Source organism: Bombina bombina, chromosome 2, assembly GCF_027579735.1.
Source record: "Bombina bombina isolate aBomBom1 chromosome 2, aBomBom1.pri, whole genome shotgun sequence".
NCBI classification, from domain to species: domain Eukaryota; kingdom Metazoa; phylum Chordata; class Amphibia; order Anura; family Bombinatoridae; genus Bombina; species Bombina bombina.
This window is the reverse complement of record NC_069500.1, coordinates 488,832,065-488,850,640: the sequence shown is the minus strand read 5'-3', so window position 1 is coordinate 488,850,640 and position 18,576 is coordinate 488,832,065. Positions and strand designations below refer to the sequence as shown.

At 41.0% G+C, this 18,576-nt stretch overlaps 1 protein-coding gene across 1 annotated transcript in view; it reads left to right on the top strand.

The window, feature by feature from the left end:
• Positions 1–18,576, top strand: part of LOC128649118 (acyl-CoA dehydrogenase family member 11-like) — a 385,838-nt gene that overhangs the window by 199,392 nt on the left and 167,870 nt on the right. Inside the window, 3 exon segments of the mRNA XM_053702199.1 lie at positions 3,325–3,465; positions 3,584–3,676; positions 3,752–3,859. Of these exon segments, the coding sequence (XP_053558174.1) occupies positions 3,325–3,465; positions 3,584–3,676; positions 3,752–3,859 (342 nt within the window).

Here is an 18,576-nt window from a genome sequence, read left to right as displayed (position 1 = left end):
TCATCAGATTTCAGTCGGACAATATCACGCTTGTGGCTTACATCAATCATCAAGGGGGAACCAGGAGTTCCCTAGCGATGTTGGAGGTCTCGAAGATAATTCGCTGGGCAGAGTCTCACTCTTGCCACCTGTCAGCGATTAACATCCCAGGCGTAGAGAACTGGGAGGCGGATTTCCTAAGTCGCCAGACTTTTCATCCGGGAGAGTGGGAACTTCACCCAGAGGTATTTGCTCAACTGATTCGTCGTTGGGGCAAACCGGATCTGGATCTCATGGCATCTCACCAGAACGCGAAGCTTCCTTGTTACGGATCCAGGTCCAGGGACCCGGGAGCGGTGCTGGTATATGCATTAGCAGCCCCTTGGGTTTTCAACATAGCTTATGTGTTTCCACCATTTCCGTTGCTACCTCGACTGATTGCCAGGATCAAACAGGAGAGGGCATCGGTAATTCTGATAGCGCCTGCGTGGCCACGCAGGACCTGGTATGCAGACCTAGTGGACATGTCGTGCTGTCCACCATGGTCTCTTCCTCTGAGGCAGGACCTTCTAATTCAGGGTCCTTTCAACCATCCAAACCTAATTTCTCTGAGGCTGACTGCCTGGAAATTGAACGCTTGATTCTATCTAAGCGGGGGTTTTCGGATTCGGTTATTGATACATTAATACAGGCTCGGAAACCTGTGACCAGAAAGATTTACCATAAGATATGGCGTAAATATTTATATTGGTGCGAATCCAAGAGTTACTCATGGAGTAAGGTTAGGATTCCTAGGATATTGGCTTTTCTACAAGAGGGTTTAGAAAAAGGTTTGTCCGCTAGTTCGCTAAAGGGACAGATTTCAGCTCTGTCTATTCTTTTACACAAACGTCTGGCAGAGAATCCAGACGTCCAGGCCTTTTGTCAGGCTTTGGCTAGAATTAAGCCTGTGTTTAAAGCTGTTGCTCCTCCATGGAGCTTAAACTTGGTTCTTAAAGTTCTTCAGGGTGTTCCGTTTGAACCCCTTCATTCCATTGATATTAAGCTTTTATCTTGGAAAGTTTTGTTTTTGATGGCTATTTCCTCGGCTCGAAGAGTCTCTGAGTTATCTGCCTTACATTGTGATTCTCCTTATCTGATCTTTCATTCAGACAAGGTAGTACTGCGTACTAAACCTGGGTTTTTACCTAAGGTTGTTTCTAACAGGAATATCAATCAAGAGATTGTTGTTCCATCATTATGTCAAAGAAGGAACGTCTTTTGCATAATCTAGACGTGGTCCGTGCTCTGAAGTTCTACTTACAGGCAACTAAAGATTTTAGACAAACTTCTTCTCTGTTTGTCGTTTACTCTGGACAGAGGAGAGGTCAAAAGGCTTCGGCTACCTCTCTCTCTTTTTGGCTTCGTAGCATAATACGTTTAGCCTATGAGACTGCTGGACAGCAGCCTCCTGAAAGATTTACAGCTCATTCCACTAGAGCTGTGGCTTCCACCTGGGCCTTTAAGAATGAGGCCTCTGTTGAACAGATTTGCAAGGCTGCAACTTGTTCTTCACTTCATACTTTTTCCAAATTTTACAAATTTGACACTTTTGCTTCTTCGGAGGCTGGTTTTGGGAGAAAGGTTCTACAGGCAGTGGTTCCTTCTGTTTAATGTTCCTGCCTTGTCCCTCCCTTCATCCGTGTACTTAGCTTTGGTATGGGTATCCCATAAGTAATGGATGACCCGTGGACTGAACACACTTAACAAGAGAAAACATAATTTATGCTTACCTGATAAATTTATTTCTCTTGTAGTGTGTTCAGTCCACGGCCCGCCCTGTCTTTTTAAGGCAGGTTCTAAATTTTAAAATTATAACTCCAGTCACCACTGCACCTTATAGTTTCTCCTTTCTCGTCTTGTTTCGGTCGAATGACTGGATATGACATGTGAGGGGAGGAGCTATGTAGCAGCTCTGCTTGGGTGATCCTCTTGCAACTTCCTGTTTGGAAGGAGAATATATCCCATAAGTAATGGATGACCTGTGGACTGAACACACTACAAGAGAAATAAATTTATCAGGTAAGCATAAATTATGTTTTCTCTTGTTAAGTGTGTTCAGTCCACGGGTCATCCATTACTTATGGGATACCCATACCAAAGCTAAGTACACGGATGAAGGGAGGGACAAGGCAGGAACATTAAACAGAAGGAACTTCCTGTTGGGAAGGAGAATATCCCACAAGTAATGGATGATCCGTGGACTGGATACACCACAAGAGAAATAAATTTATCAGGTAAGCATAAATTATGTTTTTATGTAATTAATTTAAAGATAGTGTAGTGTTAGGTGTAATTGTAACTTAGGTTAGGGTTTATTTTACAGGTAAATTTATACTTATTTTAGCTAGGTAGTTATTAAATAGTTAATAACTATTTAATAACTATTGTACCTAGTTAAAATAAATACAAAGTTGCCTGTAACATAAAACTAAATCCTGAGACAGCTACAATGTAACTATTAGTTATATTGTAGCTATCTTAGGGTTTATTTTACAGGTAAGTATTTAGTTTTAAATAGGAATAATTTAGTTAATGATAGTAGGTTTTATTTATATTTATTTTAATTATATTTAAGTTATGGGGTGGTTAGGCTTAGACTTAGGTTTAGGGGTTAATAAATGTATTATAGTAGCGGCGACGTTGGCGGCGGCAGATTTGGGGTTAATAAATTTAATATAGTTGCAGCGACGTTGGGGGGGCAGATTAGGGGTTAATAAATATAATGTGGGGTTCGGCGATGTTGGGGGCAGTAGATTAGGGGTTCATAGGTATAATGTAGGTGGCGGCGGTGTCCGGAGCAGCAGATTATAGGTTAATAATATAATGCAGGTGGCGACGATGTCGGGGACCGCAGATTAGGGGTTAATAAGTGTAAGATTAGGGGTGTTTAGACTCGGGGTTCATGTTAGGGTGTTGGGTGCAGACGTAAAAAGTATTTCCCCATAGGAAACAATGGGGCTGTGTTCGGAGCTGAACGCTGCTTTTTTGCAGGTGTTAGGTTTTTTATCCGCCGGCTCAGCCCCATTGTTTCCTATGGGGAAATCGTGCACGAGCAGTTTCAGCCAGCTCACCGCTGACTTAAGCAACGCTGGTATTGAGGTGAGATGTGGAGCTAAATTTTGCTCAACGCTCACTTTTCTGAGGCTAATGCCGGGTTGCAGAAATACCAGCGTTGTCTTAAGTGAGCGTGAGAAAAAAAGGAGCGTTAGCACCGCACACCATTACAGACAAAAACTTGTAATCTAGCCGATTGTGTTTTAAAGCCAAGCTGTAACTGCTGTATACCATGTTCACTGTTCTCAGGTGGAGGCTAGAGGTGCTTTTCTTATACTCATGGAGGTCTCTCGACTACTGGGGCTGGAAGAAACAAATATGGCTACTGTGCAAGATCAGGATCTCTTGCGTCTGCTCACTCCTATTGCAAAACTGTACACTGGGAAGCAGGTATGTCAGAAAGCAGAGAGGAGATGGATTCAACTGTGGTTTTCTTTTCCTTGAAGATAACCTGCATTCATTTAGGATTAGGTTACCACTGGCATATTTTTTTTTTATTTCTTACTAGGCTCTTGCAGTAATATCAGAGGGACTGGAGGGATTTGGAGGACAAGGTTACATGGAGGACACAGGGCTACCAGTCATGCTGAGAGATGCCCAGGTACCTGAACATTTATCTGACTGGGAAATGTAGGTAACCTACAGTAACATGTATAACCGTTATGTTTTGTTGCAGGTGTTGACAATCTGGGAAGGCACAACAAACATTCTGTCACTGGATGTTCTTCGTTCAATTACAAAGAGCCAGGGGCAAGTGCTCAACACTTTGTTCTCAGTCACACAGGTAAGTCTCAAAAACATGCATAGCCATATTAATGTTACTACACACTTCACATGTAGGTTTACTCTCTTCAATGGTCATTGGTTGACACTTGTAAAAATGGCAATATACTTTTCAATATATTTACTGTATAGGGGTAGCAGCTCCAAATGAGCATGCAATACACAAAACAACCTTTCTAGAAAAACACGTTGGCTCTTAATTTAGGAGTCTATGTCTTTGACCATAGCATATAAATTGCAGTCACTTATTTACTTGGTCATTTTTAGGGTGCTGTTAAAGGGATTTTGGCATGCCCATATTAGCATTAAAATGGGTCAAGATGCTCCTCTTAAAAATGAGTGGCTACATACCTAGGTTGTTTTCAAGTGATCACTGACCATAGTAACAAAAATTGCTTGAGCCATATGCATATGGAGCAAAATCATGGGTTCGGGTTGGCAACAGGAACTCTTGTCCCTTAATATAAAAAAGTAATAAAGTATGTTCCTTCTGTCTATTAGGTGTTGTCATATTAATGATAACTACACATTTGCCTTTTTCATGGGTCGATTCCATGAAAAACATAATTTATGTAAGAACTTACCTGATAAATGAATTTCTTTCATATTGGCAAGAGTCCATGAGCTAGTGACGTATGAGCTAGTGACGTATGGGATATACAATCCTACCAGGCGGGGCAAAGTTTCCCAGACCTCAAAATGCCCATAAATACACCCCTCACCACACCCACAATTCAGTTTAACGAATAGCCAAGTAATGGGGTGATAAAGAAAGGAGTAAAAAGCATCAACAGATAATTGTGCTTTATACAAAAAAATCATAACCACCATAAAAAGGGTGGACCTCATGGACTCTTGCCAATATGAAAGAAATTAATTTATCAGGTAAGTTCTTACATAAATTATGTTTTCTTTCATGTAATTGGCAAGAGTCCAAGAGCTAGTGACGTATGGGATAGCAAATACCCAAGATGTGGAACTCCACGCAAGAGTCACTAGAGAGGGAGTGATAAAAATAAAAACAGCCATTTGTCGCTGAAAAATTAATCCACAACCCAAAATATAAGTTTATTCTCATGAATGAAAAGAAAAAACTTAAAACATAAGCAGAAGAATCAAACTGAAACAGCTGCCTGAAAAACTTTTCTACCAAAAACTGCTTCCGAAGAAGCGAATACATCAAAATGGTAGAATTTTGTAAATGTATGCAAAGAAGACCAGGTTGCGGCTCTGCAAATCTGATCAACCAAAGCTTCATTCTTAAAAGCCCACGAAGTGGAGACTGATCTAATAGAATGAGCTGTAATTCTCTGAGGCGGGGCTTGACCCAACCCCAAATAAGCTGATTGAAAAAAAGCTGTAACCACGAAGCCAAGGAAACGGCAGAGGCCTTCTGACCTTCCCTAGAACCAGAAAAGATAACAAATAGACTAGAAGTCTCCCTGAAATCTTTAGTAGCTTCAACATAATATTTCAAACTCTTACCATATCCAAAGAATGTAAGGATTTTTCCAAAGAATTCTTAGGATTAGGACACAAGAAAAGGACAACAATTTCTCTATTAATGTTGTTAGAATTCACAACCTTCTGTAAGAATTTAAATGAAGTCCGCAAAACCACCTAATCCTGATGAAAAATCAGAAAAGGAGATATACAAGAAAGAGCAGATAATTCAGAAACTCATCTAGCAGAAGAGATGGCAAAAAGGAACAACACTTTCCAAGAAAGTAGTTTAATGTCCAAAGAAAGCATAGACTCAAATGGAGGTGCCTGAAATGCCCCCAAAACCAAATTAAGACTCCAAGGAGGAGAAAATAAATTAATGACAGGCTTGATACAAACCAAAGCCTGTATAAAATAGTAAATATCAGGAAGCTTTAGCAATCTTTCTGTAAAATGAGACAGAAAGAGCAGAGATTTGTCCCTTCAAGGAACTTGCAGACAAAACCTTATCCAAACCATCCTGAATAAACTGCCAAATTCTAGAAATTCTAAAGGAATGTCCAAATGAATTTATGAGAAGAACACCATGAATATAAGTCTTCCAAACTCGATAATAAATCTTCCTAGAAACAGATTTATGAGCCTGTATCATAGTATTAATCACTGAGTCAGAGAAACTTCTATAACTAAGCACTAGGCGTTCAATTTCCATAGCTTCAAATTTAATGATTTGAAATCCTGATGGAAAAACAGACCTTGAGACAGAAGATCTGACCTTAATGGAAGAGGCCAAGAATAGCAACTGGACATCCAAACAAGATACACATACCAAAACCTGTGATGCCATGCTGGAGCTACCAGCAATACAAATGACTGTTCCATGATGATTTTTCAATATCACTCTTGGAAAAAGAACTAGAGGAAAATATAAGCAGGTTGGCAACACCCAGGAAGTGTCAACACATCCACTGCCTGAAGAACCCTGGACCTGGACAGGTACCTGGGAAGTTTCTTGTTTGGATGAGAAACACATCTGGATAGAGAGACCACTCCCCCGGATGTAAAGTCTGATGGCTGAGATAATCCGCTTCCCAATTGTCTACACCTGGGATATGTACCACAGAAATTAGACAATAGCTGGATTCCGCCCAAGAAAGTATTCAAGATACTTCTTTCATAGCTAGGAGACTGTGAGTCCCACCCTGATGATTGACATATGCCACAGCTGTGATATTGTCTTTCTGAGAACTATTGAACGGTTCTCTCTTCAACAGAGGCCAAGCCTGAAGAACCCTGAAAATTACACGGAGTTCCAAAATATTGATTGGTAATCTCGCCTCTTGAGATTTCCAAACCCCTTGTGCTGTCAGAGATCCCCAAACCGCTCTCCAACCTGAAAAGACTCGCATTTGTTGTGATCACAGTCCAGGTTGGACGAACCAAAGAGGCCCCTAGAACTATACGATGGTGATCTAACCACCAAGTCAGAGATAATCGAATGTTGCGATTTAAGGATATTAATTGTGATATTTTTGCATAATCCCAGCACCATTGATTCAGCATACAAAGCTGGAGAGGTCTCACATGAAAACGAGCAAAGGGAAGTACGTTCAATGCTGCAGTCATGAAACCTAAAACTTCAATGCAAATAGCTACTGAAGGAAAAAATAGAGACTGAAGGTTCCGACAAGCTGAAACCAATTTAAATTGTCTCTTGTCTGTTAAGACAGAATCATGGATATTGAATCTACCTGGAAACCTAAAAAGGTGACCCTTGTCTGAGGAATTAAGTAACTTTTTAGTAAATTGATCCTCCAACCATGTCTATGAAGAAACAACAGTAGTTAATTTGTGTTAGATTCTGCAGAACTTAAAGACTGAGCAAGTACCAAGATATCGTCCAAATAAGGAAACACCACAACACCTCACTCTCTGATAACAGAGAGTAGGACACCTAGAACCTAGAAAAGATTTCTAGAGCTGCCGCTAGGCCAAAAAGGAAGAGCAACAAATTGGTAATTCTTGTCTAAAAGAGAGAATCTCAGAAACTGATAGCAATCTGGATGAATCAGAATATGAAGATATGCATCCTGTAAGTCTATTGTGGGCACATAATGCCCTTGCTGAACAAAAGGCAGAATAGACCTTGTAATCACCATTTTGATTCAAAATTTTTAGATCCAAAACTGGTCTGAATTAATCTTTTTTTTCTTTGGGACAATGAATAGATTTGAATAAAACCCCAGACCCTGTTCCTGAAATGGAACTGGCATGATTACCCCAGATAACTCAAGGCCTGAAACACACTTCAGGAAATTCTGAGACTTTACTGGGTTTTCTGGAATACGTGAGAGAAAAATCTTCTCACAAGCGGTCTTACCCTGAATCCTATTCTGTACCCCTGAGAGACAATATTCTGAATCCAATGATTTTTGACCGAATTGACCCAAACATCTTAGAAAAATCTTAATCTGCCCCCTACCGGCTGAGCTGGAAAAGAGCCGCACCTTCATGCGGATTTGGGGGCTGGCTTTGACCTCTTAAATGGCTTGGATTTATTCCAATTTCAAGAAGGCTTCCAATTGGAAATAGATTCCTTGGGGAAGAATAAGATTTCTGTTCCTTATTTAAGAACAAAAACGGTTAGAAGCTTTAGATTTACCCTTAGATCTTAATATTAAGGCAAAAAAAACTCCCTTCCCCCCGGGGAATGACAGTTGAAATTATTGAATCCAACTGTTGAACCAAATAATTTATTACCTTGGAAGAAAAGAAATAGCAATCTCGACTTAAAAGTCCTATCAGCATTTCCAAGATTTAAGCCACAAATCTCTTCTAGCTAAAATAGCTAAAGACCTAGATTTTACGTCAATTTTGATAATATCAAAAAATGGCATCACAAATGAAATTATTAGCATGTTGAATCAAGTTAACAATGCTAGACAAATCATGAATAGATACTTGTTGCGCTAAAATTTCCAACCAAAATGTTGAAACAGCTGCAACAACAGCCAAAGACATTGCAGGCCTAAGAAAAAGACCTGAAAATAAACTTTCCTTAGATAAGATACAAGTTTCCTATCTAAAGGATCTTAAAATAAATACTATTTCTTTCATGTAATTAGCAAGAGTCCATGAGCTAGTGACGTATGGGATATACATTCCTACCAGGAGGGGCAAAGTTTCCCAAACCTTAAAATGCCTATAAATACACCCCTCACCACACCCACAATTCAGTTTTACAAACTTTGCCTCCTGTGGAGGTGGTGAAGTAAGTTTGTGCTAGATTCTACGTTGATATGCGCTTCGCAACAGGTTAAAGCCCGGTTTTCCTCTCTGAGTGCAGCGAATGTCGGAGGGATGTGAAGAGAGTATTGCCTATTTGAATACAATGGTCTACCTCTAGGGGATCTATTTCATAGGTTCTCTGTTATCGGTCGTAGAGATTTCTTCTCCTACCTCCCTTTTCAGATCGACGATATACTCTTATATACCATTACCTCTACTGATTCTCGTTTCAGTACTGGTTTGGCTATCTACTATATGTAGATGAGTGTCCTGGGGTAAGTAAGTCTTATTTTTTTGTGACACTCTAAGCTATGGTTGGGCACTTTATATGTAAAGTTCTAAATATATGTCTATAAACTTATATTTCTCCAACATAGGTGTGTCCGGTCCACGGCGTCATCCTTACTTGTGGGATATTCTCTTCCCCAACAGGAAATGGCAAAGAGCCCAGCAAAGCTGGTCACATGATCCCTCCTAGGCTCCGCCTTCCCCAGTCATTCTCTTTGCCGTTGCACAGGCAACATCTCCACGGAGATGGCTCAGGGTTTTTTGGTGTTTAAATGTAGTTTTTATTCTTCTATCAAGAGTTTGTTATTTTAAAATAGTGCTGGTATGTACTATTTACTCTGAAACAGAAAAGAGATGAAGATTTCTGTTTGTAAGAGGAAAATGATTTTAGCAACCGTTACTAAAATCAATGGCTGTTTCCACACAGGACTGTTGAGAGGAATTAACTTCAGTTGGGGGAAACAGTGAGCAGACTTTGGCTGCTTGAGGTATGACACATTTCTAACAAGACTTGGTAATGCTGGAAGCTGTCATTTTCCCTATGGGATCCGGTAAGCCATTTTCTTAATTTTCAATATAAGAATAAAAGGGCTTCACAAGGGCTTTAAAGACTGGTAGACATTTTTCTGGGCCAATACGATTACTTTATAAGCATATTTAATGGTTTATAACTTTGGAGAGTTATTTTAATCTTGGGAATTTTATTAAAAAAAAACGGCAGGCACTGTATTGGACACCTTTTTCACTGGGGGCCTTTTATAGTCATAGGCAGAGCCTCATTTTCGCGCCACTAATGCGCAGTTGTTTTTGAGAAGCAAGGCATGCAGATGCATGTGTGAGGAGCTCAGATCCACTGAAAAAGCTTATTGAAGGCGTCATTTGGTATCGTATTCCCCTCTGGGCTTGGTTGGGTCTCAGCAAAGCAGATACCAGGGACTGTATAGGGGTTAAATGTAAAAACGGCTCCGGTTCCGTTATTTTAAGAGTTAAAGCTTTCAAATTTGGTGTGCAATACTTTTAAGGCTTTATGACACTGTGGTGAAATTTTGGTGAATTTTGAACATTTCCTTCATACTTTTGCGTATATTCAGTAAAAAAGTGTGTTCAGTTTAAAATTTAAAGAGACAGTAACGGTTTTATTTTAAAACGTTTTTTGTGCTTTGTTATCAAGTTTATGCCTATTAACATGTCTGAACTATCAGATAGACGATGTTCTGTATGTTCGGAAGCCAAGGTTCCTCTCCATTTAAATATATGTGATGAATGTGACAAACAAAGTAGGGACAATGATGCCACTGATAATAATGTTGCCCAAAATGATTCCTTAAGTGAGGGGAGTAAGCATGGTACTGCATCATCTCCTTCTATGTCTACACCAGTCTTGCCCACTCAGGAGGTCCCTAGTGAATCTAGTGCGCCAATCCTCCTTACTATGCAACAATTAACGGCTGTAATGGATAATTCTATTAAAAACATTTTAGCCAAAATGCCCACTTATCAGCGAAAGCGCGACTGCTCTGTTTTAGATACTGAAGAGCATGAGGACGCTGATGATAATGGTTCTGACATGCCCTTACACCAGTCTGAAGGGGCTAGGGAGGTTTTGTCTGAGGGAGAAATTTCAGATTCAGGAAAAATTTCTCAACAAGCTGAACCTGACGTTATTACATTTAAATTTAAATTGGAACATCTCCGCGCTCTGCTTAAGGAGGTGTTATCTACTCTGGATGATTGTGACAATTTGGTCATTCCAGAGAAATTATGTAAGATGGACAGGTTCCTAGAGGTCCCGGTGCCCCCCGAAGCTTTTCCTATACCCAAGCGGGTGGCGGACATTGTAAATAAAGAATGGGAAAGGCCCGGCATACCTTTTGTCCCTCCCCCTATATTTAAGAAATTATTTCCTATGGTCGACCCCAGGAAGGACTTATGGCAGACAGTCCCCAAGGTCGAGGGGGCGGTTTCTACTCTAAACAAACGCACCACTATCCCTATAGAAGATAGTTGTGCTTTCAAAGATCCTATGGATAAAAAATTAGAGGGTTTGCTTAAAAAGATGTTTGTTCAGCAAGGTTACCTTCTACAACCAATTTCATGCATTGTTCCTGTCACTACAGCAGCGTGTTTCTGGTTCGAGGAACTAGAAAAGTCGCTCAATCAAGCATCCTCTTATGAGGAGGTTATGGACAGAGTTCAAGCACTTAAGTTGGCTAACTCTTTTACCTTAGACGCCACTTTGCAATTAGCTAGATTAGCGGCGAAAAATTCAGGTTTTGCTATTGTGGCACGCAGAGCGCTTTGGCTGAAGTCTTTGTCAGCGGATGTGTCCTCCAAGAACAGATTGCTTAACATCCCTTTCAAGGGGAAAACGCTGTTTGGCCCTGACTTGAAAGAGATTATTTCAGACATCACTGGGGGAAAGGGCCACGCCCTTCCTCAGGATAGGTCTTTTAAGGCTAAAAATAAAACAAATTTTCGTCCCTTTCGCAGAAACGGACCAGCCTCAAATTCTACATCCTCTAAGCAAGAGGGTAATTCTTCTCAAACCAAGCCAGCCTGGAGACCGATGCAAGGCTGGAACAAAGGTAAGCAGGCCAAGAAGCCCGCTACCGCTACCAAGACAGCATGAGATGCTGGCCCCCGATCCGGGACCGGATCTGGTGGGGGGCAGACTCTCTCTCTTCGCTCAGGCTTGGGCAAGAGATGTTCAGGATCCTTGGGCGCTAGAAATAGTTTCTCAAGGTTATCTCCTGGAATTCAAGGAACTACCCCCAAGGGGAAGGTTCCACAGGTCTCAATTGTCTTCAGACCAAATAAAAAGGCAGGCATTCTTACATTGTGTAGAAGACCTGTTGAAAATGGGAGTGATTCATCCTGTTCCATTAGGAGAACAAGGGATGGGGTTTTACTCCAATCTGTTCATAGTTCCCAAAAAAGAGGGAACATTCAGGCCAATTTTGGATCTCAAGATCCTAAACAAATTTCTCAAGGTCCCATCGTTCAAGATGGAAACCATTCGGACAATTCTTCCTACCATCCAGGAAGGTCAATTCATGACCACGGTGGATTTAAAGGATGCGTATCTACATATTCCTATCCACAAGGAACATCATCGGTTCCTAAGATTCGCCTTTCTGGACAAGCATTACCAGTTTGTGGCACTTCCATTCGGACTAGCCACTGCTCCAAGAATTTTCACAAAGGTACTAGGGTCCCTTCTAGCGGTGCTAAGGCCAAGGGGCATTGCAGTAGTACCCTACTTGGACGACATACTGATTTAAGCGTCGTCTCTACCACAAGCAAAGGCTCATACGGACATTGTCCTAGCCTTTCTCAGATCTCACGGGTGGAAAGTGAACGTAGAAAAAAGTTCTCTATTCCCGTCAACAAGAGTTCCCTTCTTGGGAACAATAATAGACTCCTTGGAAATGAAGATTTTTCTGACAGAAGCCAGAAAATCAAAACTTCTAAGCTCTTGTCAAGCACTTCATTCTGTTCTTCTTCCTTCCATAGCGCAGTGCATGGAAGTAATAGGTTTGATGGTTGCGGCAATGGACATAGTTCCTTTTGCGCGAATTCATCTAAGACCATTACAACTGTGCATGCTCAGACAGTGGAATGGGGATTATACAGATTTGTCCCCGACGATCCAAGTAGATCAGAGGACCAGAGATTCACTCCGTTGGTGGCTGACCCTGGACAACCTGTCCCAAGGGATGAGCTTCAGAAGACCAGAGTGGGTCATTGTAACGACCGACGCCAGCCTGGTGGGCTGGGGCGCGGTCTGGAAACACCTGAAGGCTCAGGGTCTAGGATCTCGGGAAGAATCTCTTCTCCCGATAAACATTCTGGAACTGAGAGCAATATTCAATGCTCTCAAGGCTTGGCCTCAACTAGCAAAGGCCAAATTCATAAGGTTTCAATCAGACAACATGACGACTGTTGCATATATCAACCATCAGGGGGGAACAAGGAGTTCCCTGGCGATGGAAGAAGTGACCAAAGTAATTCAATGGGCGGAGCTTCACTCCTGCCACTTGTCTGCAATCCACATCCCAGGAGTGGAAAATTGGGAAGCGGATTTTCTGAGTCGTCAGACATTTCATCCGGGGGAGTGGGAACTCCATCCGGAAATCTTTGCCCAAATATCTCAATTATGGGGCACTCCAGACATGGATCTGATGGCGTCTCGTCGGAACTTCAAGGTTCCTTGCTACGGGTCCAGATCCAGGGATCCCAAGGCGACTCTAGTAGATGCACTAGTAGCGCCCTGGACCTTCAACCTAGCTTATGTGTTCCCACCGTTTCCTCTCATTCCCAGGCTGGTAGCCAGGATCAATCAAGAGAGGGCTTCGGTGATCTTGATAGCTCCTGCGTGGCCACGCAGAACTTGGTATGCAGACCTGGTGAATATGTCATCGGCTCCACCATGGAAGCTACCTTTGAGACGGGACCTTCTTGTTCAAGGTCCGTTCGAACATCCGAATCTGGCATCACTCCAACTGACTGCTTGGAGATTGAACGCTTGATTTTATCAAAGCGTGGGTTCTCAGATTCTGTCATTGATACTCTTATTCAGGCTAGAAAGCCTGTAACTAGGAAAATTTACCATAAAGTATGGAAGAAATATATCTGTTGGTGCGAATCGAAAGGATTCCCATGGAACAGGGTAAAAATCCCTAAGATTCTATCCTTTCTACAAGAGGGTTTGGAGAAAGGATTATCTGCAAGTTCTTTGAAGGGACAGATTTCTGCTTTATCTGTTTTACTTCACAAGAAGCTGGCGGCTGTGCCAGATGTTCAGGCTTTTGTTCAGGCTCTGGTTAGAATCAAGCCTGTTTACAAACCTTTGACTCCTCCTTGGAGTCTCAATTTAGTTCTTTCAGTTCTTCAAGGGGTTCCGTTTGAACCCTTACATTCCGTAGATATTAAGTTATTATCTTGGAAAGTTTTGTTTTTGGTTGCAATTTCTTCTGCTAGAAGAGTTTCAGAGTTATCTGCTCTGCAGTGTTCTCCTCCTTATCTGGTGTTCCATGCAGATAAGGTGGTTTTGCGTACTAAACCTGGTTTTCTTCCGAAAGTTGTTTCTAACAAAAATATTAACCAGGAGATAGTTGTGCCTTCTTTGTGTCCGAATCCAGTTTCAAAGAAGGAACGTTTCTTGCACAATTTGGATGTAGTTCGTGCTCTAAAATTCTATTTAGAGGCTACAAAGGATTTCAGACAAACATCTTCCTTGTTTGTTGTTTATTCTGGTAAAATGAGAGGTCAAAAAGCAACTTCTACCTCTCTCTCTTTTTGGCTTAAAAGCATCATCAGATTGGCTTATGAGACTGCCGGACGGCAGCCTCCTGAAAGAATCACAGCTCATTCCACTAGGGCTGTGGCTTCCACATGGGCCTTCAAGAACGAGGCTTCTGTTGATCAGATATGTAAGGCAGCGACTTGGTCTTCACTGCACACTTTTACCAAATTTTACAAATTTGATACTTTTGCTTCTTCTGAGGCTATTTTTGGGAGAAAGGTTTTGCAAACCGTGGTGCCTTCCATCTAGGTGACCTGATTTGCTCCCTCCCATCATCCGTGTCCTAAAGCTTTGGTATTGGTTCCCACAAGTAAGGATGACGCCGTGGACCGGACACACCTATGTTGGAGGAAACAGAATTTATGTTTACCTGATAAATTACTTTCTCCAACGGTGTGTCCGGTCCACGGCCCGCCCTGGTTTTTTAATCAGGTCTGATGATTTAATTTCTCTAACTACAGTCACCACGGTATCATATGATTTCTCCTATGCAAATATTCCTCCTTTACGTCGGTCGAATGACTGGGGAAGGCGGAGCCTAGGAGGGATCATGTGACCAGCTTTGCTGGGCTCTTTGCCATTTCCTGTTGGGGAAGAGAATATCCCACAAGTAAGGATGACGCCGTGGACCGGACACACCGTTGGAGAAAGTAATTTATCAGGTAAACATAAATTCTGTTTTGCCTTGATTCAGGTTAATCAGTATTGCTTTTCAATACAGACTGTCAGTTTCATTATTGGGATAATGCTTTCAATTTATTTTTTCTTACCTTGAAAAAAAATTTATTTGACCATTTTTTTCCTGCGTGCTGTTAGGCTCGCGAGGGCAGAAAATATTTCTTTTTATTACGTCATTTTTTGGCGCAAAAAAATTTGTTTTGTCACTTCCGGCGCCGTTATTGACGCCGGAAGTTGTATTTTGTCTTAACGTTTTCTTTGACGCATGCGTATTCAGACATTTTTTTGTGCCAAAAAATGTGGGCGTCGTTTTCGACGTCAGAGGATATGGCGTCATTTTTGGCGCCAAAAATATGGGTATTAAATTTGGCGCCAATAATCTTGGCGCCAAAAATGTAGGCGTCTTTTTTTTTTGTCTCACTTTTTTACTCACATTATTTTAACATCTCTCTTTCATTGCTTCTGGTTTCTAGAAGCTTATTTTTCTGCATTCTTTCCCATTCCTGAAACTGTCATTTAAGGAATTTGATAATTTTGCTTTATTTGTTGTTTTTTCTATTATATATTGCAAGATGTCTCATCCTGACCCTGAATCTCAATCTACTAGTGGGCAGACGCTGCCTGATGCTGGTTCTACCAAAGTTAAGTGCATATGTTGTAAACTTGTGGTAACTGTTCCTCCAGCTGTAGTTTGTGCAAGTTGTCATGATAAACTTTCCAATGCAGATTGTGTCTCCATTAGTAATAATCCTTTACCTGTTGTTGTTCCCTCAACATCTAATGTTCAGGATGTTCCTGTTATTGTTAAAGAATTTGTTTCTAATTCTATTAGGAAGGCTCTGTCTGTTATTCCTTCTTCCAGTAAACGTAAAAAGTCTTTTAAAACTTCTCACATTTCAGATGAATTTTTAGGTGACCGCCATCATTCTGACTTATCTATTCATTGTTCCAAAGAAACAAAATTCTTTCAGACCAGTTCTGGACCTAAAAATATTGAATCGTTATGTAAGGATACCATCATTCAAAATGGTGACTATAAGAACTATTCTGCCTTTTGTTCAGCAAGGGCATTATATGTCTACAATAGACTTACAGGATGCATATCTTCATATTCCAATTCATCCAGATCACTATCAGTTTCTGAGATTCTCTTTTCTAGACAAGCATTACCAGTTTATTGCTCTTCCATTTGGCCTAGCAACAGCGCCAAGGATCTTTTCGAAGGTTCTCGGTGCCCTTCTCTCTGTAATCAGAGAACAGGGTATTGCAGTATTTCCTTATTTGGACGATATCTTGGTACTTGCTCAGTCTTTACATTCTGCAGAATCTCATACGAATCAACTTGTGTTGTTTCTTCAAAAACATGGTTGGAGGATCAATTTACCAAAGAGTTCCTTGATTCCTCAGACAAGAGTAACCTTTTTAGGTTTCCAAATAGATTCAGTGTCCATGACTTTGTCTCTGACAGAAAAGAGACGTCTGAGATTGGTTTCAGCCTGTCTAAACCTTCAGTCTCAATTGTTCCCTTCGGTAGCATTATGCATGGAAATTCTAGATCTCATGACTGCTGCATCGGACGCGATCCCTTTTGCTCGTTTTCACATGAGACCACTCCAGCTTTGTATGCTGAATCAGTGGTGCAGGGATTATACAAGGATATCACAATTAATATCCTTAAATCCCAATGTTCGATCATCTCTAACTTGGTGGATGGATCTCCATCGTTTATTTCAAGGGGCCTCTTTTGTTAGTCCAACCTGGACTGTGATCTCAACAGATGCGAGTCTATCAGGTTGGGGAGCTGTATGGGGATCTCTGACAGCGCAGGGGGTTTGGGAATCTCAGGAGGCGAGATTACCAATCAACATTTTGGAACTCCGTGCGATTTTCAGAGCCTTCAGAGTTTTGGCCTCTTCTGAAGAGAGAATCATTTATTTGTTTTAAAACAGACAATGTCACAACCGTGGCATATGTCAATCATCAAGGTGGGACTCACAGTCCTCAAGCAATGAAAGAAGTATCCCGGATACTTGTATGGGCGGAATCCAGCTCCTGTCTAATTTCTGCGGTTCACATCTCAGGTGTAGACAATTGGGAAGCGGATTATCTCAGTCGCCAGACGTTACATCCGGGCGAATGGTCTCTTCATCCAGAGGTTTTTCTTCAGATTGTTCAAATCTGGGGTCTTCCAGAAATAGATCTGATGGCCTCTCATCTAAACAAGAAACTTCCCAGGTATCTGTCCAGATCCTGGGATCCTCAGGCGGAAGCAGTGGATGTGTTGTCGCTTCCTTGGAATTACCATCCTGCTTATATCTTTCCGCCTCTAGTTCTTCTTCCAAAAGTAATTTCCACAATTCTTATGGAACGTTCATTTGTACTGTTGGTGGCTCTAGCATGGCCACACAGGTTTTGGTTTGCGGACCTCGTTCGGATGGCCAGTTGCCAACCTTGGACACTTCCATTAAGGCCAGACCTTCTATCTCAAGGTACATTTTTCCATCAGGATCTCAAATCATTAAATTTGAAGGTATGGAGATTGAACGCTTAATACTTAGTCATAGAGGTTTCTCTGACTCAGTGATTAATACTATGTTACAGGCTCGTAAATCTGTATCTAGAAAGATTTATTATCGTGTTTGGAAGACTTACATTTCTTGGTGTTCTTCTCATAAATTCTCTTGGCATTCTTTTAGAATTCCTAGAATTTTACAATTTCTTCAGGATGGTTTGGATAAGGGTTTGTCTGCAAGTTCTTTGAAAGGACAAATCTCTGCTCTTTCTGTTCTTTTTCACAGAAAGATTGCTAATCTTCCTGATATTCATTGTTTTGTACAGGCTTTGGTCCGTATCAAACCTGTCATTAAGTCAATCTCTCCTCCTTGGAGTCTTAATTTGGTTTTGAAAGCTTTGCAGGCTCCTCCGTTTGAGCCTATGCATTCTCTGGATATTAAATTACTTTCCTGGAAAGTTTTGTTCTTTTTGGCTATCTCTTCTGCTAGAAGAGTTTCTGAGTTATCTGCTCTTTCTTGTGAATCTCCTTTTCTAATTTTTCATCAGGATAAGGCGGTGTTGCAGACTTCATTTAAATTTTTACCTAAGGTTGTGAATTCTAACAACATTAGTAGAGAAATTGTTGTTCCTTCATTGTATCCTAATCCTAAGAATTCTAAGGAAAGATCGTTACATTCGTTGGATGTAGTTAGAGCTTTGAAATACTATGTTGAAGCTACTAAAGATTTTAGGAAGACTTCCAGTCTATTTGTTATCTTTTCCGGTTCCAAGAAAGGTCAGAAGGATTCTGCCATTTCTTTGGCATCTTGGTTAAAGTCTTTGATTCATCATGCTTATGTGGAGTCGGGTAAATCCCCGCCTTAAAGGATTTCGGCTCATTCTACTAGGTCAGTTTCTACTTCCTGGGCTTTTAGGAATGAAGCTTCTGTTGATCAGATTTGCAAAGCAGCAACTTGGTCTTATTTGCATACTTTTACTAAATTCTACCATTTTGATGTGTTTTCTTCTTCTGAAGCAGTTTTTGGTAGAAAAGTACTTCAGGCAGCTGTTTCTGTTTGATTCGTCTGCTTATAATTTCAGTTTTTTTCATTATAAAGATTAAAACTTTTGATTTGGGTTGTGGATTATTTTTTTCTGTGGAATTGGCTGTCTTTATTTTATCCCTCCCTCTCTAGTGACTCTTGCGTGGAAGCTCCACATCT